Source organism: Polypterus senegalus, chromosome 1 (genome assembly GCF_016835505.1).
Source record: "Polypterus senegalus isolate Bchr_013 chromosome 1, ASM1683550v1, whole genome shotgun sequence".
NCBI lineage: Eukaryota > Metazoa > Chordata > Cladistia > Polypteriformes > Polypteridae > Polypterus > Polypterus senegalus.
The window spans coordinates 32,876,233-32,901,430 of NC_053154.1; the positions used below are offsets into that span (position 1 = coordinate 32,876,233).

The 25,198-nt window shown below is 40.1% G+C and overlaps 1 protein-coding gene across 1 annotated transcript in view; it reads left to right on the top strand.

Annotated features, from left to right (window-relative positions):
- The first annotated feature begins 1,518 nt into the window (after positions 1-1,518).
- The window catches only part of nfatc4 (nuclear factor of activated T cells 4), a 184,966-nt gene continuing 161,286 nt past the window's right edge, over positions 1,519-25,198 (top strand). The window contains exon 1 of the mRNA XM_039745718.1: positions 1,519-2,243. Coding sequence (XP_039601652.1) covers positions 2,090-2,243 — 154 coding nt within the window. The 5' untranslated portion in view covers positions 1,519-2,089. The remainder of the gene's footprint in view (positions 2,244-25,198) is intronic.

The window sequence follows — 25,198 nt, forward strand, 5'->3', positions numbered from 1 at the left end:
TGGCCTTTAATCCATCAATGTAGGGACATCATGATGCTTTGATTAGGTGGTGGTGGCGCAGGTCGCCACCACAGAAAACCGGAAAAAAACAGAAGAGAGAGTAGGGGAAAAAAGAGCAGAGAATCTTTCTCCTCCAGCTCTCAGAGTTGTTTAAACTGTCAAATGTCTTCTATGGATGAGTGGCTTCTATTACTCCACTGGGCCATAACTGGTTCTCCCATCTTAGCTGAGGACTTCGGAAGCTCTACTAAGAGTGACCAGTGGCTTCCTGGTCACCTCCCTGACCAAGGCCCTCCTTGGACTGCCGACTCTGGGAAGAGTCCTGGTAGTTCCACATTTCCATTTCCCAATTATTAAAGCTAATGTGCTACTGGGAACCCTCAAAGCTTTAGAAATGGATTTACATTCTTGTCCTGATCTGTGCCTCACCTTAACCTGTGGTTGTCTAAAAGAAAGCACCTTAGACTTTGTGGGTTGGTTTTTCCTGATCTGCGGTATGAATTATGGGACCATACATACTGTAGACAGATGTGTGCTTTTTTGAATGATGTCCAATCGATTTGATGTACCACAGGTGGACTCCAATCAAGTTCTGAACACATCTCAAGAAGAATTAAAGCAAGCAGGATACGCCTGAGCACCATTTAGAGTGTCACAGCAAGGTTTTGATTTTTAATACATTTGCAAACTTTTCTGAAAATATATTTTCACTTTGTTATTATGGATAATTGAGTGTAGATTGATGTGCAAGAATGGAAGATGTATCTATTAAAAAATTAAACCTACAACACAATTAAAAGGGAGATGAATGCTTTCTGAATCCACTGTACATAGATAGATAGATAGATAGATAGATAGATAGATAGATAGATACTGAAAGGCACTATATAATAGAGGAGATACTGAAAGGCACTATATAATAGATAGATAGATAGATAGATAGATAGATAGATAGATAGATAGATAGATAGATAGATGTGAACACTTATTAACATTTTTTAGATTGAATTGTAGTTGAAAATATAACTTTCTTGTTTCTTTTACTGGTGTCTCTCTTAAAAGATCAGGCTCGCCTCTTCTTGATCACTGTTCATTTAAGGACTAAGACTTTGCCTTTCAATTATAAAACAAAAGAACTGTAAGAAAGTGCATCTCAGATGTTTTAAGTTGCCTTGGATAAAGGCGTAAAGATATTTTGATAATATTCATCTTATGCATATACTGTATGAGTCACATGCGAAGCTTTAACGTCCCGTTTTCAACTTTATTCAAAAAGCATTTTAGTCCGAGATCAGTAAATAAGCCTATACTGAATGTACGTACTAGTCGTTTACGAATGCGATCATAACAATGCATTACGAGGGGCCAGTGATGACACTTTTGAATCGGGGCTGCTTATATTGCCCTGATTCGGCACTTACTTCTCCGTAACTTGACCTTAACAAAGGCTCGTGTGTGTAAGAATCTAAGTGATGCACTTCAGCCGACTCCTAAACTCATTATTGAATGTTATTTGTATACGTAATGATCATAGAACATGCAACTCAATGATATAATTAACTTAATTAATATACTGAGCAGTCTAAATTGGCGATGCCACTGTTGTTGAATCACAAATAATTTACTCTAGGAAAAGCTAAGAAGCACAACGAGTTAACTTTCTCCCCGAAGCATTTAACAATAAAAACGTTTCCCCTATTAAAAACTACAGTGATTTACTGTTACGGAAGCCAATACTGTCCCGGTTATCTGTCAGGCTTGGCCAATCGTAATTCAGCAGAGGGTACTCATCGCAGGGGTGCAAAAGCGCCGCCCAATGAAAAGTGAAGAACGGGAAAAACGTCGTCCAATGAACAGAGAGCGTGAGAAAAAAGTTGGCAAAATATAGGAAAATAAAGGGATTTCGCGAAGAAAGAAAGAAAGAAAGAAAGAAAGAAAGAAAGAAAGAAAGAAAGAAAGAAAATTTATGTACTGGCCCTGCTCTTTGCTTCCTTGACTTCGTGAGCTTTTGGTCCCCGGACAGCTAACTGTAACTTGACCCGCTGGGATCCCCGCATTGTCGCAGCATTTGTATGCTAGGGTCCCACAGATGGGCGCAGCACCGGGCTGGGAAGACGGAGAGCTGGAATTCAAATTGGTATTTGAAGAAGATCCGCCGGCCGTTCCAGGGTCGGGCGCTGGCAATAGCAATTGTGAGTCCGGGACAGAGAAGCGAATATCCGCGGACGAGACGCATAGCCCAGGTGAGCAGTTTCCCATAGAAGTAGAGAAATCGTCGCACTTCTGGCAGCAGTCATGTGCGCGGGCACCGGGCAGACAGAGGTGAGCAGAGTGTGCTGCGAGCGACCTCTAAATCCGTCATTTTTTGAGTCTGCCCATGGGTACGTGAATGCATGGCTGAATTTATTTGTTTATTTCTAAGTATAGCTATGATGTTGATTGTTGTTTAACCGTATAGGAGAGAGTAGACTCCGGGCTGTGCGCCCGCTCTTGAATTTGACTGCGTCGCGTGCACGCGCACAGCCCCTTTCCTTCCAACCAGGGAATCAGAACAGAAGGAGTTGGGTGAACACGCGGACTTGAGGCCGGGTAAGAAGAAATGACGGGAACTCAGACACTCGGGATCTGTCATAGTCTCGGGAGTGTGCGGTGAATACATAGACTCCTGGACGTGACCGCCCCCATTTATGGACATGAGAAGTTAACGGTTTAACGCTGCCCACCGAAGTGACGGCTCCTTCGCACGCAACCCCCTCTCCCACCACCCCGACGCAGCAGCAGCACATACTAGACGCTGTTAGAATGTAACAGAGAGGAAAGACAGCTGCTGGCGTTGTGTTTTTCATCGACTGTAGTATTTTCAAAACTTGAGACAAATTACAGAGTTAGCCCCCATGGGTCACCAAGGACCACAACTGATTGTTACTTAATTCCTCTATTTGGTAAACCAGACTCACTTTTTATCACTTACATTCGTGGGTCACAGCCCCCACTTGATAAAGATGCCATAGGTCCTCACTGCAGAAGGCCAGTGCCCATAAGTTGATATACCAGTCTGCCGGTAGTCTGAGGGAATGTCAAACTGGACTGATCTCTTTGCCTGAACGTGTCATATTACACAACGAAGAGCAGGGCATGTCAAATGAGATGACTAAGTGACGACTTTCCAGTACAATTTAACATATCGCAATTTTGCCCCTTTTTCTGATAGCCCATAACATGCTTCCTGATGGAGCAGGTGTCTGTGTAAAGGCTTTACAGGTATGGCCAGTTCAGCTGTAATCACTGCCCATCTTTTTCTCTTTTTCAATTATTTCATGGTGGTTTAAAAACATGTAATATCATAGGCTTTTAATCAAGTCCAAGATCAAGGTTCTAGACCCAGTAGTCAAACAAGGACCTCTGGTAGCATTCATTTCTCTGTGTTTCTCGTTCTTGCTTTCTACATCCCGGCCCTGATGTTATTCAGATTGCACTGCTCTTCTTCTTTTTCCTATTATACTGTTCTTTGTCACATCATCAGATTCTGCAATTTGCTTGACTCTCAACAGATGTCACTGATCTTTTTCTTTTTACTATGTTTTTCTTTTGTTTGCCAAGCACATTGCTGTAAGAAACTGTCTGAATTTCCAGTGTGTGTCAGGTCATAAGCTTTCAATCAAGGTGAAAATCAAAGCTTTAGCTGAAGTAGTCACACCCGACTTCCGGTAGCATGCATCTCTTCGTCTTCGTCATTCTTGCATTCCATATCCTGCACATGTTAAGCAGATGGCGCTGCTCTTGTTCTTCTTCTTTTAGTTTTCATCATGTCATTGGCCTCTGCAATTCGCTTGACACTCAGCAGATGTTGCAAGTGTTCTTTTTCTTTCCACAGCGTCACTTCGTCTGTTGCTCATTTTGCCATAAGAAACCCATGAGTGCAGGCCGGTTTGCCAAGGTTGCCACTACCTCAATTTTTTTGAATTCCCAATGAGTATTGGGTCATAAACTTTTCATCAAGAACAAGATAAAGTTTCTTGCCCCTTAGTTCACAAGTAATTGAATGACAGATGAACATCTTAGCATTTTATATATTGTATATACTCATGAATATGTTCTCCTGCGGATAAGTTGGGACTTGATTTTGCAGTATAATTTCTGGTATTTTATAATGTCAGTCGTGTTGTTTGCCTGCCTATGGTAAAGTCATCCCTGATGGAGGATCACAGGAATCATGGGAAAGAGGGGTCCTTTCATCGGAGCAATGTTTCAGCCGTGGCATGGCCAAATGGGGAGGCAGCTAGATGGATGAGGCCTCCGGGACTCTAAAAATATCCAAACCTAATTATGTCATATCATCTACTGTTAAACTGTACTTCTAAAATTTTTATTATTATGCTGTATTAAGGAATTGTTCTGTTCTGTGTATTGTATTGTATTGACCCCCTACTTTTGACACCCACTGCACGCCCAACCTACCTGGAAAGGGGTCTCTCTTTGAACTGCCTTTCCCGAGGTTTCTTCCATTTTCCCTAAAGGTTTTTTGGGAGTTTTTCCTTGTCTTCTCAGAGAGTCAAGGCTGGGGGGCTGTCAAAAGGCAGGGCCTGTTAAAGCCCATTGCGGCACTTCCTGTGTGATTTTGGGCTATACAAAAATAAACTGTATTGTATTGTATAAGTCGAATGCAGAAAGCTCACGTTATTGGTCCAAGAGATTATGATATGCTAACACCCACCTGAGAGAGTAACCACAGAGCACACAGCCTTTTTGTTTCTATGTGGGTGCAGCAATGCGCTGTATCATCTCGTGCTCCTAAGCTCCCTCCCTCTCTCTCTCTCTCTCTATTGTGCCTACGTGACCACACGGTAATACCTGAACTATCCTGAAAGCAACATTTGCACTGATTTGTGTTTTTTGTATCTCACACCCTCATACACCTTTATTGTAAGAGCATCCCTGATCTACAATGGATCATTGAATCAGAAGAAAATATGAAGCTGATTTTAAATTAAACATCACTGAAGTAGTGAATGAAATTGGTATATGCGCTACTGCAACGAAATTGAATGCATCTGAGAAACTGGTACGAGATTGGAGGAGGCAAGAAGATATAAAAAAGAAAAATTAATTGTCAAATTTATAAGTCGGGGTCTGATTTTATGATCGATTTTTCGGGTTTCAAGACAGGACGTGAATACATACGGTACATATAGATTTGCATTCAAAACAAAAACATAAACTATATGAAACAAACTAAATTAGAGCTTAATTAACATATACATTCCATTGAAAGTATAATTGGGAAATTCAACATTGACAATGGAAAAGAAAAAAAACAAAAACTCTACTCAACAGAATAATTGTAGGAAATAAACCAAACCAGACAGAAAGGAGACAGCGTTGCAGTTCTAATGACCGAGAGTTGACTGGCCACCCATGCCCTTTCGGGCCTTCCCCAGCATTATCAGTATATGTAGCAGGTTGCTAAATGATATAACCCTTTTGTTATTGCTACAAGCAAATGGTGGTAGAGCCTTAAAGCTCTTAAACAAGAAGCACAGTCGCCATCTCAGCAGTTAGTGTAAATGTCATATAAGAGGAGCATTTGCTTGTCTTAAGAATGACAATGGAAACTAGTCCAAGAAAATAAACAGGAACTGATGACTAGGATTTGGATGTTTTTGAAACCTTCTGTATTTCAGAGAGTGGACTGATGCCATTAAGAAGACTAACAGAGTGTTACGTTATATAGCGCCCTGATGTGTGGAGCACCAGTCTAAGGAGGTTCTGTTCAAGTTTTATGACTCACTGGCGAGGTCTCATCTCGAGAACTGCATACAGTTTTGGTCTCCAGGTTACAAAAAAAGACTAGAAAAAGTCCAGCAAAGAGCGACTAGGCTCATTCTAGGACTACAGGGGATGAATTACGAGGAAAGACTAAAGCAGTTGAACCGTTTTAGTTTAGGCAAAAGAAGATTAAGAAGTGACATGACTAAAATATTTAAAATTATGAAGGGAATTAGTGCAGTTGATCTCAGATGTTACTTTATAATACATTCTGCAACAAGGGACACAAACAGAAACAGAAACAGAAAATCATGGACATATGGAATAAATTACTAAGTAGTGCGGTGGAGAGAAAGACTTTAGGGACTTTCAAAACTCGACTTGACGTTATTTTGGAAGAATTAAGTGGATAAGACTGGCGAGCTTTGTTTGGATAAATGGCCCGTTCTCATCTAGATTGTTCTAATGTTCAGTTTTAGATAAAATAGTCCTTGAATTAGCTGTGAATAACTCTTTTTAATGTCAATAAATATTTAAAATAGCAGTCTCAAGCCCCCAGTGGTTGATTTCAGGTGTTTTGTTTCACCAGCCATTCAAGAGTTGTCAAGTTTCTTTGAAGATTTTCAAGGCTTTGATGCTTTTGAATACTTTGCTTATTTTGTCTGCCTTGCTTATGTTATCCGTTTATGTCACCAATTTGTAAATATTGAAATGTGGTGAGCCACAGCCTTTTGTGACAGCATTGAGTGCAGGGCAGGGACCAGCCGCCTACAGGATACGCTCATACATGAAATGCCAGCTTAGTGCTGCTAGAGCAGGCGTGTATGGAGGGGACGCTTGCTGTGCTCATTCAACCGAGTTTGTATTTCATAACACACTCAAAATATATTAGTAAACCAGCACTGTATAGAACTTTAGCATATTGCTGGGTACACTCAAGCACACACCAAAACTTACATGCCCTCAGACAACATAACACAAGGAAAGACGTACTGTGGCTTTATGTGGGGGTCACAATTTCGAAGTTACGAAGTGGACTCCCAGTCACTGTTGCAGCTGTCATCTGCACATCACACTGTTTTCATGGCAGGAGGTTCCATGATTTTATTACCATGGTTTAGCCAATGAAAGTAGCATTGATTAATATCAATATTTTTATGTAGTGCAAAGAAAAATGAATAAAATGTGTTATTGATTGGGTTATTTCCTTCAGAATTTTTATTTCATGTTTGAGAGAAACCTTTGCTCAGAGTTTACTTAAATAAGCAGGTTAAGTGACTGTTATTTTTTACATTTATTTTCTTTGTTATGTTAATATTGCAAACTTAATCTCATGTTTCACTCTATTGAGGTTTATTTGAGTCATAGAGTTCATTTCTGTTATTACTTTTCATGCATATCTTTAGGTTTTTCAGAATTACTTCATATCTTCCTGTGACGTCATCTTGAAGTTCTTTTGTGTCTCTGTTTTGTGTATATGTTGCAAAGGAGTTGCTGCAGAGTGACAGTCAGGGTCACACAGTGCACACTTTGTCAAACGTGTAAAGTTCAGTCTCTTAGCCTTCTGGATTATCTGAGTTTGTGGATACAAACCCCTGGGGACAAATAAACTTCTATCTATCTATCTATCTATCTATCTATCTATCTATCTATCTATCTATCTATCTATCTATCTATCTATCTATCTATCTATCTATCTATCTATTACATAGTGTCATCTATCTATCTATCTATCTATCTATCTATCTATCTATCTATCTATCTATCTATTACATAGTGTCATCTATCTATCTATCTATCTATCTATCTATCTATCTCCTTCCTGTTCTTGCTGTCGCTGTGCATGCTGGGTGGTTGTCTTGAGTGTGAGCGAGTGGAACTGGTGGTGGACGCTGAGGGGAGTGTGGTGATTCTTTTTCTTCTAATTTTCTAGTTTCTTATTTCTATCTTTTCTTTGGTGAAAACAGCTACACTTGTTTTTGTACTGAGTGGCTTAGGCCACGGCAGCCGCAATGGCTGCTAATCTTGAGCGTTTGAGCCGCCGCCATGGGATTAAACTTATATCGGAGGAGTTTGTTCCTTTAGAGGCGGGGGTTTTGGCGGTAGGCGAAGTGGTCGGATGTGACAATATTAAGTCAGCTTCACGAATGAGCGGGAATATCGTGGTTTTTTTGAGCTCTGTGGATTTAGTTCCGACAGTGGTTGAGAAGGGGGTGGTTATTAATGGCTCCTTTGTACAGGTTTCCCCTTTAGCCGTCCCGTCCCGTAGAGTAACAATTTCAAATGCGCCGCCTTTTCTCAAAAATGAAACTATAGCGAAAGAGTTGGAGCGGCATGGGCGTCTGGTATCGAAAATTCGGCACATTCCTTTAGGTTGTAAATCGCCTGATTTAAAACATGTCTTGTCATTTAGGAGACAAGTTTTTATGGTTTTAAATAGAATGGATGACGAATTAAATGTGGCAATGAAGTTTAGAGTGGACGGTTTCGATTATGTGATTTTCGTCACTTCTAACGAAATGAAATGTTTTGGTGCGGAGTGAAGCACATTTAATTAAACAGTGTCCTGAGAAACACCACGGGAACAAGAAAACTAGCCGTACAAATACAGAAATAGAGGGGCAGAAAGTGGAAGATCACGAAATTGTGGCTGATGGCGCAGAGGCGCAAGGTGATAAGAATAAAAATGCTACTAGAGCTGAAGGGCAGGAGAATCAAGTGCCGCCCAGAGATGAGCCGAATGAAGGCGGTAGTGAAACGGTAGATCAAACAGCGACTGCAGCAGAAAGTGTGTGGGGAGAATTGATATGGATGAGGGAGGCAGCAACGAGACAGAGGAAAAAGTGAATTTAAACGTCCTGCTCAAAAAGGCAAGGAGAAAGAGAAGATCGGGCACGAAAGAAAATTGTTTTAAGTCAGGGCTCGGGGGTCGTTGGAGAGGATCCCGCCTATGGTCCTTGTCAGGAGGATTTTCCGTCTTCGCGGAGACGGCCGATAACGTCTCAAATGCGGGAGTGTCGGGGAAGAAAACGACGACGGTAATATCTCCGATGGGTCTGCTGCCTCGGAGCCCCCAGAGTTAAAAGCCAGGGGGGGTTACAGCGCTCAAAGTGTGAAAGAGTTTTTGGTGAATACCGCCGGAAAAAGGGGGTGGATGTGGCCGAATTTTTCCCTGACATTGACCTCTTTCTATCGTCTGTCCGCGGGTTGCGACGAGACAAAGCAGTCTCCGCAATGTTTGATGTTAAAGAGCTCGTGAGGCTAAAGAATTTAACAAGTAAACTGAGAAAACAGTCCAATCTAAACACCACCTAATGGCTAAGCCCCCTGTTAAATCTACTCCACAGTCTTTGTGGTGGTCCCTGTGTTTCATTGTGTGTTCATCTATCTATTCTGTTACCATGGCAAGTGTACACATAGGAACCCTAAATATTAACGGTGGGAGAAGTCCAGATAAGAGGGTCGCATTGTTTGATTTTATCAGACAAAAGACTTGAATGTCACCTTTCTACAAGAAACCCACATTGATGAGCAAAATCAGTGGGAGTGGAGCAGAGATTGGAAGGGGGACATTTTATTTAGTAATGGGACAAATGTTAGTGCTGGAGTGGCCATTTTATTTCTTGGAGGACTTCAAGTAGAAGTTTGCAGCACTGATGAGCTGGTGAAAGGAGACTCCTGAAAGTGACGGTGAAACTTCAAGGCAGTGTCGTCACTTTCATTAATGTGTACCCGAATGAGGGTGAGGAGAGGCTCCACTTCTTTAACAAGTTAGGAGATCTTTTATCCAAGTGTGACCCTGAGGAAGTGGTGGTGTTAGGAGGGGATTTTAATTGTACACTTGATACCAGAATAGACAGAAATAATGGGCTGGAACCGCACCGCTCAGCACGAGCTTTAGGTAAAATAATTAAGGACATTGGGCTGGAAGATGTATGGAGGGCTAAAAATGGGGCCTGTCGGCAATACACCTGGGGCGGACGAGTGGAAATACGATCTCAATGGCAGACTCGATCATTTTTATAGTTTTAAGCACCTGTTAGGTTTATTTAAGGTGTGCTCTATTGTGCCTACTGGATTCTCTGATCACAGTTTGGTGTGTTGTACACTTATTTGTAACACTTACAGACCCGTAGTCCATACTGGCATTTTAACACACTCCTCCTTAAAGATCAGAACTTTAAAGAGTTATTTGTTCATTTCTGGGGAGGCTGGAAGGCTATGAAGAAGGAGTTCACCAGCTTACAACAGTGGTGGGAGGTTGGGAAGAGTCACATCCGGGCCTTGTGTCAGGAGTATACCAGAAATGTCACCCAAGTATTGCGGTCAGAAATGGCAGCTTTAGAAATTAAAATAGCTGAATTTCAACAGCTTCTAGAGAAGGGTCCAAATGAGCAGCTTCAGGCGAGCCTGACTTCTGCTAAACTGGGGTTGGCTCACCTGCTTGAGACCAGAGCTCAGGGGGCTTTAGTGAGGGCCCGGTTTCAACGACTGACTGAGATGGATGCACCAACTCAATATTTTTTTGGTTTAGAGAAAAAACTCGCAGAGTAAAATCTTACATTGCATAAGAACACCCGATGGCAGTGAGACACAAGAGCCCAGTGAAATAAGGCAGGTGGTCCGAATTTTATGAACTTCTGTTTGCTGCAGATGGAGATGGTGGCAGTGAAGACCAACAGGCCTTTTTGCAGGACTTACCGCAGCTGCCCAATGCAGATGTGGCACAGCTAAATAGAGGTGACCTTTGCAGAACTCACCACAGCCCTGGGACAGCTGAAAACAGGGAAGGTCCCGGGAATCGATGGAATACCAGTGGAGTTTTATAAAGAGTTCTGGGATGTCATCGGCCTGGACTTATTGGAAGTGTTCCGATGGAGTTTTAAAACTGGCTTGTTACCCCGAGCTGCCGGAGAGCCGTGATCACGCTGCTGCGAAGAAGGGAGACTTGTGTCTCATTAAGAACTGGCGGCCTGTGTCTCTCTTATGCGCTGATTATAAAGTTCTCTCTAAAGCCTTAGCCAACAGGATGGTCCAAGTTTTAGGGAGAGTGGTGCATCCTGATCAGAATTACTGCGTGGCTGGCAGGTCCATCTTTAATAACATTTTTTAATTGGGACATTTTGGCTGCTGCAGAACTGTTTGGTTTTCAGACTGGTCTTATTTTTCTTGACCAGGAAAAAGCTTTTGACAGGGTCAGTCACTCATTTTTATGGAATGCCATGAAGGCGTTTGGGTTTGGGGGGTCTTTTATTAAACATATTCGTTTACTTTATAGTGACATTTCTGGTATCATAAAGGTCAATGGTGGCTTGTGTGCACCTTTCAGTGTCAGAAGAGGAGTCAGACAGGGCTGTTCTTTGTCCGGCATGTTATATGCTCTGGCGCTGGAGCCTTTCCTGGTGCACCTGAGGAAGGTGCTGACTGGTCTCTCCATCCCCAACTGCAACATGGACCCTGTGAAAGTCACTGCTTATGCAGATGATCTTGCTGTGGTCATCACAAGCCAGAAGGATTTGGACAAATTAACTGATTGTCTGAGGAATTACAGCAAAGCATCTTCGGCTAAAGTGAATTGGAACAAAAGTAGTGCAGTGTTGGTTGGGAACTGGAAAGGATGTAGTCCTCCTCGACTGAAGGGGGGTCTGCAGTGGACAACTGGAGGCTTCCTGTACCTGGGAGTCCATCTGGAGATGACCACTACATCCAAAAGAACTGGGAGGGTCTGTTGGACAAGGTTACAGCTCGGCTTGCCAAGTGGAAGTGGATACTCCCTCAGTTATCCTATAGAGGACGGATGCTGGTCATTAATAACCTGGTGACCTCCAGCCTGTGGCATAAGTGTATTTGTCTACAACCTCCACCTTTGCTTGTTCAGCAGATACAGAAGGCGATCATGGATTTTTTGGACTGGTACCCATTGGATACAGAAGGGCGTTCTATTTTTACCATTGGATGAAGGCGGACAAGGACTTATTGACATTACCAGCAGGATTGCTGCTTTCCGCCTTCAGACCATTCAAAAACTGCTGTATCCTGTCGAGCAGAGCCAGTGGATGAACTTAGCCGTACTCTTCTTTAAACAAGCCAGGCATATGGGACTTGGGAAAAGTTTACTGCTGTGCCACTTAGATAAGATCAAGACTTTACAGGTGCCAGGTTTTTATAAAAGCCTTCTAGCAGCGTGGCAACTGCTGTTGATAAAAAAGGACTGTGATGACCTCTCCACATTTTGGGTCCTTCATGAACCACTGTTCTACAATCCTGCTGTTGGCACTGCTACAGGACTTTCTGAAAATTGTATTAATCATTTCATAATACATGGAATAACCACAATAAAGGACATAATTGACTGGGAAAATTACACTTGGAAAAGTGCACAAGTGGTAGCAGTGGAGACAGGAGTGCACTCAGTCCGCCTAATGGAGAAGTTTCTGTGGCAGGTACAATCATCAATGGACAGGGAATCCATGACACTCCTGCACGGAATTTTCTCATCACAATTGAAGCCAACTGACGAAACACCTTTTCCAACGCTTACTGTGTCTCCGGCTGTTGAACTGAGGGATGGTGAGACTAATGTTTTAGCCTTAAGTTCTCTAGAGGCGTTATCTCTACCTACAGTGCTGGGGAAACAGCTGTACAGGATTTGTGTGAAGGTGAACAACCTGGAGCAGCTGAGGACACGAAGACACGACACACCTGGAGAGACAAGCTTGGAGCCCCTCAAGGACTGAACCCGCATGGAGGTTGTACAAGCCGCCATTGGCCAGTAGGGTGGGAGACCTGCAGTGGAGGTTGGTACATGGGATACTAGCGGTGAACTCCTTCTTATCGATTATATGTCCGGGGGTCTCAGATTGCTGCCCTTTTTGTGGTCTGAGGGAAAGTGTCTTTCATGCATTTATGTATTGTGAGAGGCTCCAGACCTTTTTAGTGAAATTGAAAGAATAGTAGAAGGGCTGGGGTCCGTATAATGGCACGGTGTTTGTGTTTGGGGTTAGAATTACAAAACACACCAGAGAAAATATGAACTTAATTAATTTTATTATCGGGCAAGCAAAACTGTCAATATGGAAGACCGTAAAACAAGATTACTGGGAGTGGAAATGAAAATGTTGTTGTATTTTTAGAAAAGTATGTGAAAGTAGGATATTAGTGGATTTTAATTTTTATAAGTCCACAAATAATTTAGCAAAGTTTAAGGAAATGTGGTGGTGAATAATGTGCTTTGTGTATGTGATGAAGATAATTTGCAATTTGTGCTTTGACTTTGGTGTTTCATTCCTTTATAAATTGGGTGGATAAATTGAGAATAAGTGGGATTGGAGGGTGGAAACAATGGGGGATTAGATAAATATATACTCCAAGAACAATATGAATATGTAATGGTTTAAAATGAATATTCATCATTAGGAAAGTGTGTACGTGTTTTTGTAAGACTTAAGATTTTGAGTTTTACTGTGTTTTTTTGTATTTATTCCTGTGTTTATTTAATAAAGTTTGCTTTTAAAAATAAAAAATATCTATCTATCTATCTATTACATAGTGTCATCTATCTATCTATCTATCTATCTATCTATCTATCTATCTATCTATCTATCTATCTATCTATCTATCTATCTATCTATTACATAGTGTCATCTATCTATCTATCTATCTATCTAGTAACAAGTATATTCTATCTTTCTATCTATCTATCTATCTATCTATTACATAGTGTCATCTATCTATCTATCTATCTATCTATCTATCTATCTATCTATCTATTACATAGTGTCATCTATCTATCTATCTATCTATCTATCTATCTATCTATCTATCTATCTATCTATCTATCTATCATAGTGTCATCTATCTATCTATCTATCTATCTATCTATCTAGTAACAAGTGTATTCTATCTATCTATCTATCTATCTATCTATCTATCTAGTAACAAGTATATTCTATCTTTCTATCTATCTATCTATCTATCTAGTAACAAGTGTATTCTATCTATCTATCTATCTATCTATCTATCTATCTGTCTATCTATCTATCTATCTATCTATCTATCTATCTATCTATCTATCTATCTATCTATCTATCTATCTATCTATCTATTACATAGTGTCATCTATCTATCTATCTATCTATCTATCTAGTAACAAGTGTATTCTATCTATCTATCTATCTATCTATCTATCTATCTATCTATCTATCTATCTAGTAACAAGTGTATTCTATCTATCTATCTATCTACCTATCTATCTATCTATCTATCTATCTATCTAGTAAGTATATTCTATCTATCTATCTATCTAGTAACAAGTATTATCTATCTATCTATCTATCTATCTATCTATCTATCTATCTATCTATCTATCTATCTATCTAGTAACAAGTGTATTCTATCTATCTATCTATCTATCTATCTATCTATCTATCTATCTATCTATCTAGTAACAAGTATATTCTATCTATCTATCTAGTAACAAGTATATTCTATCTATCTATCTATCTATCTATCTATCTATCTATCTATCTATCTATCTATCTATCTATCTATCTATCTATCTATATCTATCTATCTATCTATCTATCTATCTATCTATCTATCTATCTATCTATCTATCTATCTATCTATCTATCTATCTATCTATCTATCTATCTATCTAGTAACAAGTATATTCTATCTATCTATCTATCTATCTATCTATCTGATTGAATGTTTGAAATGAACATTAATGAAGCAGTTAAAATTATGAAGGGAATTAGTATAGTGAATCAAGACTGTTATTTTAAAATGAGCTCATCAAGAACACGGGGACACAGTTGGAAACTTGTTAAGGGTAAAATTCGCACAAACATTAGGAAGTTTTGCTTTACACAAAGAACGATAGATACTTGGAATAAGCGACCAAGTAGATTGGTAGACAATAAGACTTTAGGGACTTTCAAAACTCGACTTGATGTTTTTTGGAAGAATTAAGTGGATAGGACTGGTGAGCTCTGATGGACTCAATGGCCTGTTCTCATCTAGATTGTTCTAATGTTCTAATCTATCTATCTATCTATCTATCTATCTATCTATCTATCTATCTATCTATCTATCTATCTATCTATCTATCTATCTATCTATCTACATGCTAAATATTCTCTTGTATATCCATAACATGTAAAGCCTTTGCTTAACAAAGTACTCCAAAGTATCTTTCTTTTAATTAATTTCTTTATCTCTCTATTATTTAAAAAAATCCTGGTAAGAGACAACACTTTTCAGTCTGGGACAAGAAGGTGACTTTTTCAGAGAGATAATTTCATGTCCTGCGAGACGAGACTTTGTGCCAAGAGATTTAACCACGCCCGGGGCCGGAAATAAAAGACAAATAGTAGATAACAAAGTAGAACGTCGTAAAGAATTCAGAAACATTGGCGTGAAACACATGCAGAGCAGGTTAGAGGTAATGAAAGTACTAAAATTCAAAAGTCTCAAAAAAATTATAGTAAAGATTGCATTAGTGCAAACAAGTGGAAATTATTACTCGGTGAAATAACGGAACAGCGAAAAGAGATTGGAAATATGGACACAGGTGATATGACAGAAGTATGTAGATATTGTTCGGAGTTTAAACCTTAAGTCGAGGACTTGTAGATCATCTAATTCATGTTGCCATCGAGGAAAAGTAGTGTTTCTTCACAATGAAGAGGCGTATCCATGAGAATTAAAAGATTTGTTGTTTGGTGAAAGTGAAATCCACATACGCGAGTGGCAGAGACGCGAAGTGGCTGGCACGTAGCGCATTCCGGGGGATTGGTGAGCAAAGCAAGCAGGGGGTGAAGCCCCCTAGTACTTACATATTGCTAAAGTCTGAAGAACCTTTTTATGTAAGCTGAACCAGGGTCAAGGTATTATTTTTCTGTTTCATGAAAATTCACTGTGAAAATTGCATTGGCGAATTTCGTCGATCAACCGTAGTGAAAACAAACTAAAATTGCCTAAAGTGGTAAATTTGATTATTTGCAGTTTCCTTTCAACGCCATAAGCATATTGCAACTCATGTTTATTGTAATCATTTTGTTGCTGTCTTCAGTGTTAAACCTGAATGAGGGTGCTACATCAGCATGGCCAGTGCTGGTGAACTGTGATGGACACCGTCATTTTCACTGAGCACTGCTTCTTCGTCTCTCCCTCTCGTTGTTTTAGTTTTCCTTTGCATTTTGTTGTATTATCTTCTCTGATATTTTCATGGCCACTTTCTTTGTTGGACAATATGATTCTGTTTACCTCGTCACTTTGTTCTTCTTTGAAATCTTTTTCATTTTGTTGTAGTTGTCGTGACTGAATTACTTTTGTGAGTGAAATCAAAGCTGAAGTAATGAGAGCTGTTACTCATTGTTTTGTATGCTGCAATGTGCCGAGAAATAGCGACGTAGTACGGTTGTGTAATCAGTATGTGTGCTTTTTAAACTTCAAACCTACATTCTTTAATATGTATATTATTTATATGAGTCTCCCTCATGCTGGCCCCACCACTTAGTCCTGATCTTGTGACAGCATCAGAAGATAAGCTGGGATTGCAGAAGAAGAAACAACATTAACAGAACAATGAAACACTTATAAACAGTACCTAATAATCAAACAGCTTTCTGTTTTCCTGCCACCATGTTTAGCTCAGCATGCACCCTTTACTGAAGTTATCAAGGTTAACACAGGAGATGGGTAAGTCAGTAAAGCTGTAGTTTTTCATTATATATCATACAGTATCCCTAAAGTCCCTAAAGTTTTGAAGACATTGATTCCTAAAACCACCTCCTTCCTTGGTTGACTCCTTTATCTCAAATTATTTGTGAAAATAAGATGCCATGTAAATTGGGGCCATAATGTATTGTTAGGGTCTTCATCCCTTTGCATGCAGGTGTTATGAGCCACCAGGAGAGCAAAGTAAAAAAAAAAAAAACAGGCAAGGGGTCAAAACCGTAAAGATCGGAAGAAGCTGTATGACAAGCCAAAATGAAAGGCTAACTCAGAGTCCAAAAGCGATAGCAAAGGTTGAGATTTAACTTACACAACAATTTTCTGTAGTGTGATTCAAAAAGGGTTTTATCTGCAGCTCAGTTAGGGAAGAATTGTCCTGTGACCTTTATGCTGTCAGAGAGAAATTAGGGTGATGACCTTCAATTACACGCCAATGACAACTTACAACGGGTGCCCAGAATGACAACAAATATAAAATAACAGTCAAAATGCCTCAAAATCATAAACAATTCCAAATATTGACTTAAAATATCTGAAAAATTACCAGAATTAAGAATACTCCTAACAGCAGGAGCAATCATAAAGTATGAGCATGGCCAAGACTGCTATATAAAGAAAAAATGTTCAATTCTCATGTTTACAAAAAAAAAAAAAAGATACTATTGGGCACAAAGTTAAGCAGCACACACACGATAAAAGACCCCAAGCACCTCCATGAATTGTAGAGAGCTGTCTGTCTCAGCCTTCCAACTTGCAGTTCTCAGGGTTTTATAAACCCAAATATAAAATTATTTCTGGGATTGGGGCAACTTAAAAAAAAAAAAAAATTGATGCCTCCAATAAACAGCACCACCCGGTGGCTCCTAGCTACATTACAGCTGAAATACCTCACTTAAAGAACGAGGCCACCTCTGAGCAGCCGTTTAGTCTTGCTGGGACCTTCTGCCAGCCTCCATTGTGGGAGCTTTGCCAGCATTTGTCGTTATGCAGGAATCCTCCACTTCGTGTTTAACCACCAGCAGTGGTCCTGTGCTTACTACTGTCCACAGTGGGCAAGGCCACCCCTGGGGCACACACCTGATTCTTTCTATTTAGAGCCTGCACTTGCTGTCTGGCGTAGGGATCTGTGACTAACAACTTTAAACAGACTTTATTTTTTTCCATGAATAACTAAAAATACTTATTTAAAAGGGTCATGCACATTAATTAAAGTGTTTGTTAATGTTCAAAAATATGTTTTAAGTTAGTAGCAGCCCATACAGTCCAATGAAATGTTATTCTTCAGAATCCTTGCAAGACCTATTTCTAAAGCACAGCATAGTTTCTTTTCTTAAAGCATATTATAAATTTAGTTATAAATTATAATTTTAAAAGTCTGAAGGATATTTGGATAAGGATGCCTACTATTATATTGTGTGAAAATGGTGCTTTACCTTAGGTCAGTGGTGCCCAATTTTCATAATTTTATTTCCATTTTTCAATTCAATGTGATAGGACGTGACATCTGGCGGACCTGGAGCAAAGCAGCAACTCACTTAGTAATAACTGTTTGCGGAAACCTCTACAAATGGTCACTAGATGACACTCTACAATAATTAAGTTTCTTGATTGTTTTAGTAGTTTGTCAAACTTTCTCGGTACTTTGTTTTCGTATATAAATAGCTGTCGGTTTCACATACTGTTAGTGTTGAATTAATTTTCGGAGTTTGCATTAACTGTATATTGTTGTGATTAAGTCAAGCGAAGTATTTCTTTTCATATGTATTTTTAATAATGGATCGGTTTTGCGTTGTGAGAGTGAAAATAAAGATGGCACAGCGTCAACCAGTGGCAACGTGAACCATAGCGTGAAGAATCACAAATATCGAAATTACGATGACAGTTATTTAGACTTTGGTTTTACGTTGACAGAAGTCAATGGTGAAGAGAGGCCGCGGTGTGTACTGTGTGTGAAAGTTTTGGCATCAGAGTGCATGCTATCAAGGAAGTTGAAATGCCTTTTAGAAACCAAACATCTCAGCATGGTTAGTAAATCTCGTGACTACTTTACCAGAAAGTTAAAAGAGTGAAATCAACAAAAAGGTAGGTTTTATAAGCAGGCATCAATACCAAGTAATGCACTGCTAGCATCTTACAAGGTGACCTTACAAATGTGTTTTATTTTTATTTAACACTTTAATTAAAAAAATATATTGGAGATTTCGCAAATTCAAATTTGACATGGGTGGTGTTTGGGGGAGCGTCTTGGGAAAACCTGAATTCAGCAAGGGCACCAAAAATCGAAAAAGTTTGGGAACCACTGGTGATGTCTTGTCAGTTAATACTCATCTGAGTCAGTGTGAGTTTGAACTGTTGGCACAGGGTGTGTCCTGCTGTACTGGGCCTTCAGAATGTATTCAGACCCCTTCCCTTTTTTCTCATTTTATCATGTTGCAGCCTTTATTCGCTGATTAGAAGTCCTGTGATGCCAACCTTAGTGATGATCAATCTTTTTAATATGTCGTCTGTTTGCGCCACTGCATACCAAGCGATTTTGCTACCTTATGGTTGTACCTGTCCCAGCAGAAATCAGTCAGTCAGTCAGTCAGTCATCATCCAACCTGCTATATCCTAACACAGGGTCACCGAGGGTCTGCTGGAGCCAATCCCAGCCAGCACAGTGCAAAAGGAGGAACAAACCCCGGGCACACACACACAAACCAAGCACACACTAGGGACAATTTAGGATCATCAATGCACCTAACCTGAATGTCTTTGGACTGTGGGAGGAAACCCATGCAGACACGGGGAGAACATGCAAACTCCACGCAGGGAGGACCCGGGAAGTAAACCCAGGCCTCCTAACTGCGAGGCAGCAGCACTACCCACTGCGCCATCATGCTGCCCCCAGCAGAAATCATTTTTATTTAATGTAAATGTAGAAGAACTTGTCCGACAAGAAGGTAGTATTCGGTCCCTCAGCCTGGCAGAACCTACAGCCTCCCAGTATTGGAGTACTGAATCATTGAAAGGCATTGTAGCCATGCTGTGCATACATGCAGTGGATTCAGAAAGTATTCAGACCCCTTCACGTTTTACACATTTTGTTATGTTGCAGCTTTGTGCTAAAATCACTTAAATTCCTTTTTTCCTCTTCAAGCACCACTGAATACCCCAAAATGACAAAGCAAAAACAGAATTTTCTAAATTTGACACAGGTATTCATACCCTTTACCCAGCACTTAGCTGAGGCGCCTTTGGCAGCGATTCCAGCCTGGAGACTTCTTGGGTCTTTGTACATCTGGATTTGGGGATTTTCTCCCATTCTTCTCTTCAGATCCTCTCAATTTCTGTTAAGCTGCATGGAGCAACAGCAATTTTTGGGTCTCTCCAGAGATGTTCAGTTGGGTTCAAGTCAGGATTCTGCGTGAGCCACTCAACGACATAACCAGAGTTGTTCCTAAGCCACATTTGTGTTGTCTTTGCTTTGTGCTGTGGGTCATTGTCCTGTTGGAAGGTGAACCTTTGGCCCAGTCTGATATTCAGAGTTCTCCAGAGCAGGTTTTCATTAAGGGTATCTCTGTACTTTACTCCATTCAGTTTATCCTCAACCCTGATTAGGTTCCCAGAAAAACAACCCCGCAGCATGATGCTGCCACCACCATGTTTCACTGTTGGAATGGTATTGCACAGGTGATGAGTGGGGCCACTCCAGACATGACCCAGTAATGTTGGATTCATCAGACCAGAAATTCTTTTCTCACAGTCTTTTTGGTGTCTTTTTGCACACTCATTGTGTCATTTACTGAGGACAGGCTTCTGTATGGCCACTCTGTCATAAAACAGTGAAGTGTTGCAGTGATGGTTGTCCTTCAGAAAACCTCTCCCATCTCGACACAGGTTCTCTGAAACTCAGGCAAAATAACCATTGGGTTTTTGGTCACCTTTCTTAGTAAGGCCCTCCTTCTCTTTGTGGGCTCTAGGAGGAGTTGTGGTTGTTTCAGACTTCTTCCATTTAAGAATTATGAAGGCAACTGTGCTCTTGGGAATCTTCAATGCTGCATGATTTTGTTATAGATAGATCTGTGCCTGAACCCTACCCTGTCTTTAACCACTGCTGCCAATTCTTTTGACATCATGGCTTGGTTTTTTGCTCTAATGCAAATTTTCAGCTATGGGACCCTTTATAGACAGGTGTGTGCCTTTCCTAATTGTTCCAATCCATTTGATTGACCTTAGGTGGACTCCAAACAAGGTGAGGAAACATCACAAGTGATAATCAATAAAATGGGATGAACCTGAGCCAGAGTGTCAAAGCTCATTTGAGCTTCATGTTGTAGCCCCACACCTCTGGGCAGGAAAGACAGACTCACTCACTTGCACGCATAGACATTTATATATGAGATAGCTGTGTAAACCTGTGCCGTAAAAGCCCGTACTTCTAGATACTATTAAAATCATGAGAAAAAAATTGAAATGCAGAATCGGCGGTTTCATTTTGCGGACGTGCTCGTCCCCTTGTCTATCAGCGGCTAAGCGAGTTTCGCTTTTGTGACGGAGTCGCTTTTTTTCAGCTTCACGCTGCAGCCTCGTACATTTTTCTTCTTCCGACTTGTTAACTTGGGGCCGCCTTGCCGGCTCTTTGAGCTTCATGCAGTAGCCTCGCACTTCCGGGCCAGACAGACAGACAGACACATATACTTCCACGTGTACACTTTTATATATAAGATACATTATTCTGAACTCCTAATATACAGTATCTTATATGTTAGAACTGGATGATTCCAGTTCAAAGAGCTAAGACTTATTTCTGCTGAGACAGGTGTGAGCCATAAGGCAGCCAATTATTTGGTATATAATGGTGCAAATACAGACAGAATATCAACAAGATGAACCATCGTTAAGGCTGGCATTACAGTACAGGACTTGACATGACTTCTAGTCAGACAGTCTCCCATATTTAGCAAATAATGATGGTGAATCGAATTGCTTTGCAGGGTGTCAAATTCTACAACTTGAAATCAAAAGAAGTCGATATTTGATTTTCTTGTGAGTCTCTTTATGGTTTTAAGTCTTACATTGCCCTGTTGGAGTACCAGAAAGTCACCTAATGTTAGCCAATCAACATGGAGCATAAAAACAATATGGAGGAGATACAAAAAGTAAGCAAACATCATGAAAAATAAGCTGTAGTCTGTGCTCTCCTGTGGTGTACAAATATGAAACATCGGGTGGACCTTTGTGCTAGCGCTAAAGTTTGATGAGCATCTCTTCCATTTCTACAGCTCAAAATACTTGCTTGGCTTCTTTCCTTGATCCCATTTTTATTCTTCACTTTTTGTGGGCAATGTATAAATTTAAATTACTTTTGTCTAAAAGCACTCCACATCTGTTAATTCTTACAGAAACAAGAGCACATCCATAGAACTTTTGACTTGCTAAAAGAAAATCCAACCAATGTGACTTTGTCATAGTCAGGTCTAGTTGTAGAGCTCTATAAATAAGTCACTGGGGATGTCACGCTATATGTCTGACAGTAGCGACCATACCCTGCAATTATTTATGTGATTTTCTTAAGATTATGTAAATGAATGCTACACCTGGAACCTTACAAAGATGACTGACGATAGACTTACACGTAAAAATAAAGTGCCAGTTGTGACTCTTTGTCACTCCTAAATACATTATCAGAAGAATAATATGACATGAAGAGCTGCTGAGTGGTTAGTGCACCAGTGTCATAGCTCCAGGAGTTGGAATTTGAATCCTGGCACCAGTCACTGTCTGTGTGGAGTTGTGCATTGTGTCCATGTCTGTGGGAATGTTCCTCCAGGCACTCCAATTTTCATCTGACATCCCAAAAGCATGTGTTAGATTAATTATCATCACCACATTAGCCTGTTATAAATGAGTATGGGTGACAATGAGTGTGCCCTTTCCAGGCTTCTCTGCTATCTAGCGCAAAATAATGCCAGGATAGATTTCAGCTCCCTGCATTGAACATGGTGAGTACATGCAAATGGATAGAAGATATCAATTTCTAAATGTAAAACTCACAAAATGGCCACACTTAGTATTTCACTTCAATATCGCCAGGCAGTTATTGTGTTTTGAAAGCTGTATGCTCCACCAGTGTTTTGTCATATATATCAAATGAAGATGCAAGTTTACAGGGGAATATTATTGTCATGGGGGACTTTAATTATTCAAATATTAACTGGGATAATGTTGCAAAAAGTGGAGCACAAGAGCAGGAGTTTTTAGAAGTAATCAGTGACTGTTTTTAACAAAGTATGTTAAAGCACCAACACGGGGTGAAGCCTGTCTGGATTTACTATTTTGTAATAATCAGGATTGAATTGAGGGTGTAGAGGTGATTGAACCACAAGGGTCAGGAGACCATAATATAATACAATTCTCAGTATTTTGTAAGAGAGCAGATGCAAAGACTAAAACTGTTAAGTGTAACTTTGGTAGGGCAAATTTTGAGCAGATGTGACAAAGTCTAAGTAGGATAGACTGGGATAAGCTTTTAAGTGTGGAGACAGTCGAGGAGCAGTGGAACAAGTTTAAAATTTTTTTACATGCAAATCAGGATACGTAAATTTAGAATTAATAGGAAATTTAAAAAAACTCTGCAGTGGTTTATTAAAGAGATGAAAAGGAAGCTGCAAAGGGAAAAAACAACTGTATAAGTCATGTAAGACTAATAACTCCAATGTTAATTGTAGGGCGTATGAGAGCATAAGGGCAACCATTAAGAAGGATTACTGTATTAGAGGGCTAAAACACAGTTGGAGAGGAATATAGCAGATAAGGCGAAAGAAGACCCCAAGAGATTCTTTCAGTATTTTGCTAATAAAGATACAGTCAATGAGGAAGTGAAGTGCATCAGGAATAGTAAATGAGAATTAAAAGATACAGAGAGTGAAACAGCAGATTCTCTAAACTCAAAATTTTTCTTAGGTCTTCACATGTGAGGAAGTGGATAAGCTCTCAGTGGTAAATGGGACTACTAAGGAGGTACTGAAGGATTAGGAAGTTCTAGAGGGAGAAGTGCTGTTTAGATTAAATAGGCTGAAATCAAACAAATCACCAGGGCCAGTTCTTAAGGAGGCTAGAGAGTACATATATAAACCCTTGATGCACATTTTTAGGAAGTTGCTGTGCACTCGGGAAATTCAGGAAGACTGGAAAATGGCAAATATTATCACATTATATAAAAAAGGTGACTAGGCTGAACCAATCAACCAAGCTTAACATGCATCACAGAAAAATTAAATGAAGGAATTATTAAGAATAAGATTGACCAGCACCTGGCAAGGACAGGAGTTATTCTGAACAGTCAGCATGGGTTCAGAAGAGGGAGGTCGTGTTTACTAACATGCTGGAATTCTATGTAAAAAAACAACTAAAAGGGTTTGATCAAAGTGGAACGTATGATATTATTTATCTTGACTTTCAGAAAACATTTGATACGGTGCCACATGAGAGGTTGGGCATCAAACTAAAATTAGTAGGAATTCAGGGTGATGTTTTTAGATGGGTGCAGAATTGGCTCAGAAACAGCAAGCAGAGGGTGATGGTGTGAAGAACCTCATCAGAACTGGCCACTGTTAAGAGTGGTGACCAGCAGGGGTCAGTGCTAGGGCCGCTGCTATTTTTAATATATATAAATGATTTAGATAGGAATATAAGTAACAAGCTGGTTAAGTTTGCAGATGATACAAATATACGTGGACTGGCAGATAATCTTGAATCGTTCAGTCATTTGAGATGAACTTGGACAACATACAGACTCAGGCAGATTTGTGGCAGATGAAAATGAATGTAGGCAAATGAAAAGTATTACATGTAGGAAATAAAAAGGTTAGGTTGGAATACATAATGGGCGGTCATAAAATGGAGAGTACACCTTATAAGAAGGATTTAGCAGTCGTACTGGACAGTGACAGTGTTCAGAAGCCATTAAGAAGCCAAACCGAATGTTAAGTTATAAAGCAACCTGATATGTGGAGTACAAGTCCAAGGAGGTGATGCTCAAGTTTTATAACACGCTGGTGAGGCCTCATCTGGAGTAATGTGTGCAGTGTTGGTCTTCAGGCTACAAAAGGACATAGCAGCACTAGAAAAAGTCCAGAGGAGAGCGATAATAAAGGAAAGCCTAATAAGAAATCTTTGTTTTTGATCAAACTTCGTTAACAACTATGAGAAGTGATTTCTTGCCCTTTAGTGTAACTGACCTTGTCAACGTCTGACTCCCCTTCTATAACACCCCTACTGAAGTTACTGCCACCAGTTTTGGATGCTCATGATTTTTTTGTTTTAACTCTGGATCTGGATGGTCACCACAGGGGTCTTTTATTAAACTGAGTTGTACTGGAAAAACAGTGGAAAACTGGCAGATGATTGTCATAGCACATGCGGCTTGGTGAGACATGTGAGCCCTTGTGGAAATGGCCGAGGTGTGGCCGCATTTCTGCTTTTACTAATTCACATTTTGCCTCTGATTTTAAATGGGGGCTACCTTGTCTTACGAGACAAGCTTCCTGGCATCGTGTTGAGGCGAGCTGGCTGGAAGGAGCTGGGCTCTTGAAAATGTGGTTTTAATTAGATTGCCTGGAGGACTAGGGTGCGGTGCGTGGTTATAAAGAAAACTGTTACCATCTGGAGAAGCAAAGATCTTTCTTTCCTTTCTTTTTAAAGCAAAGGC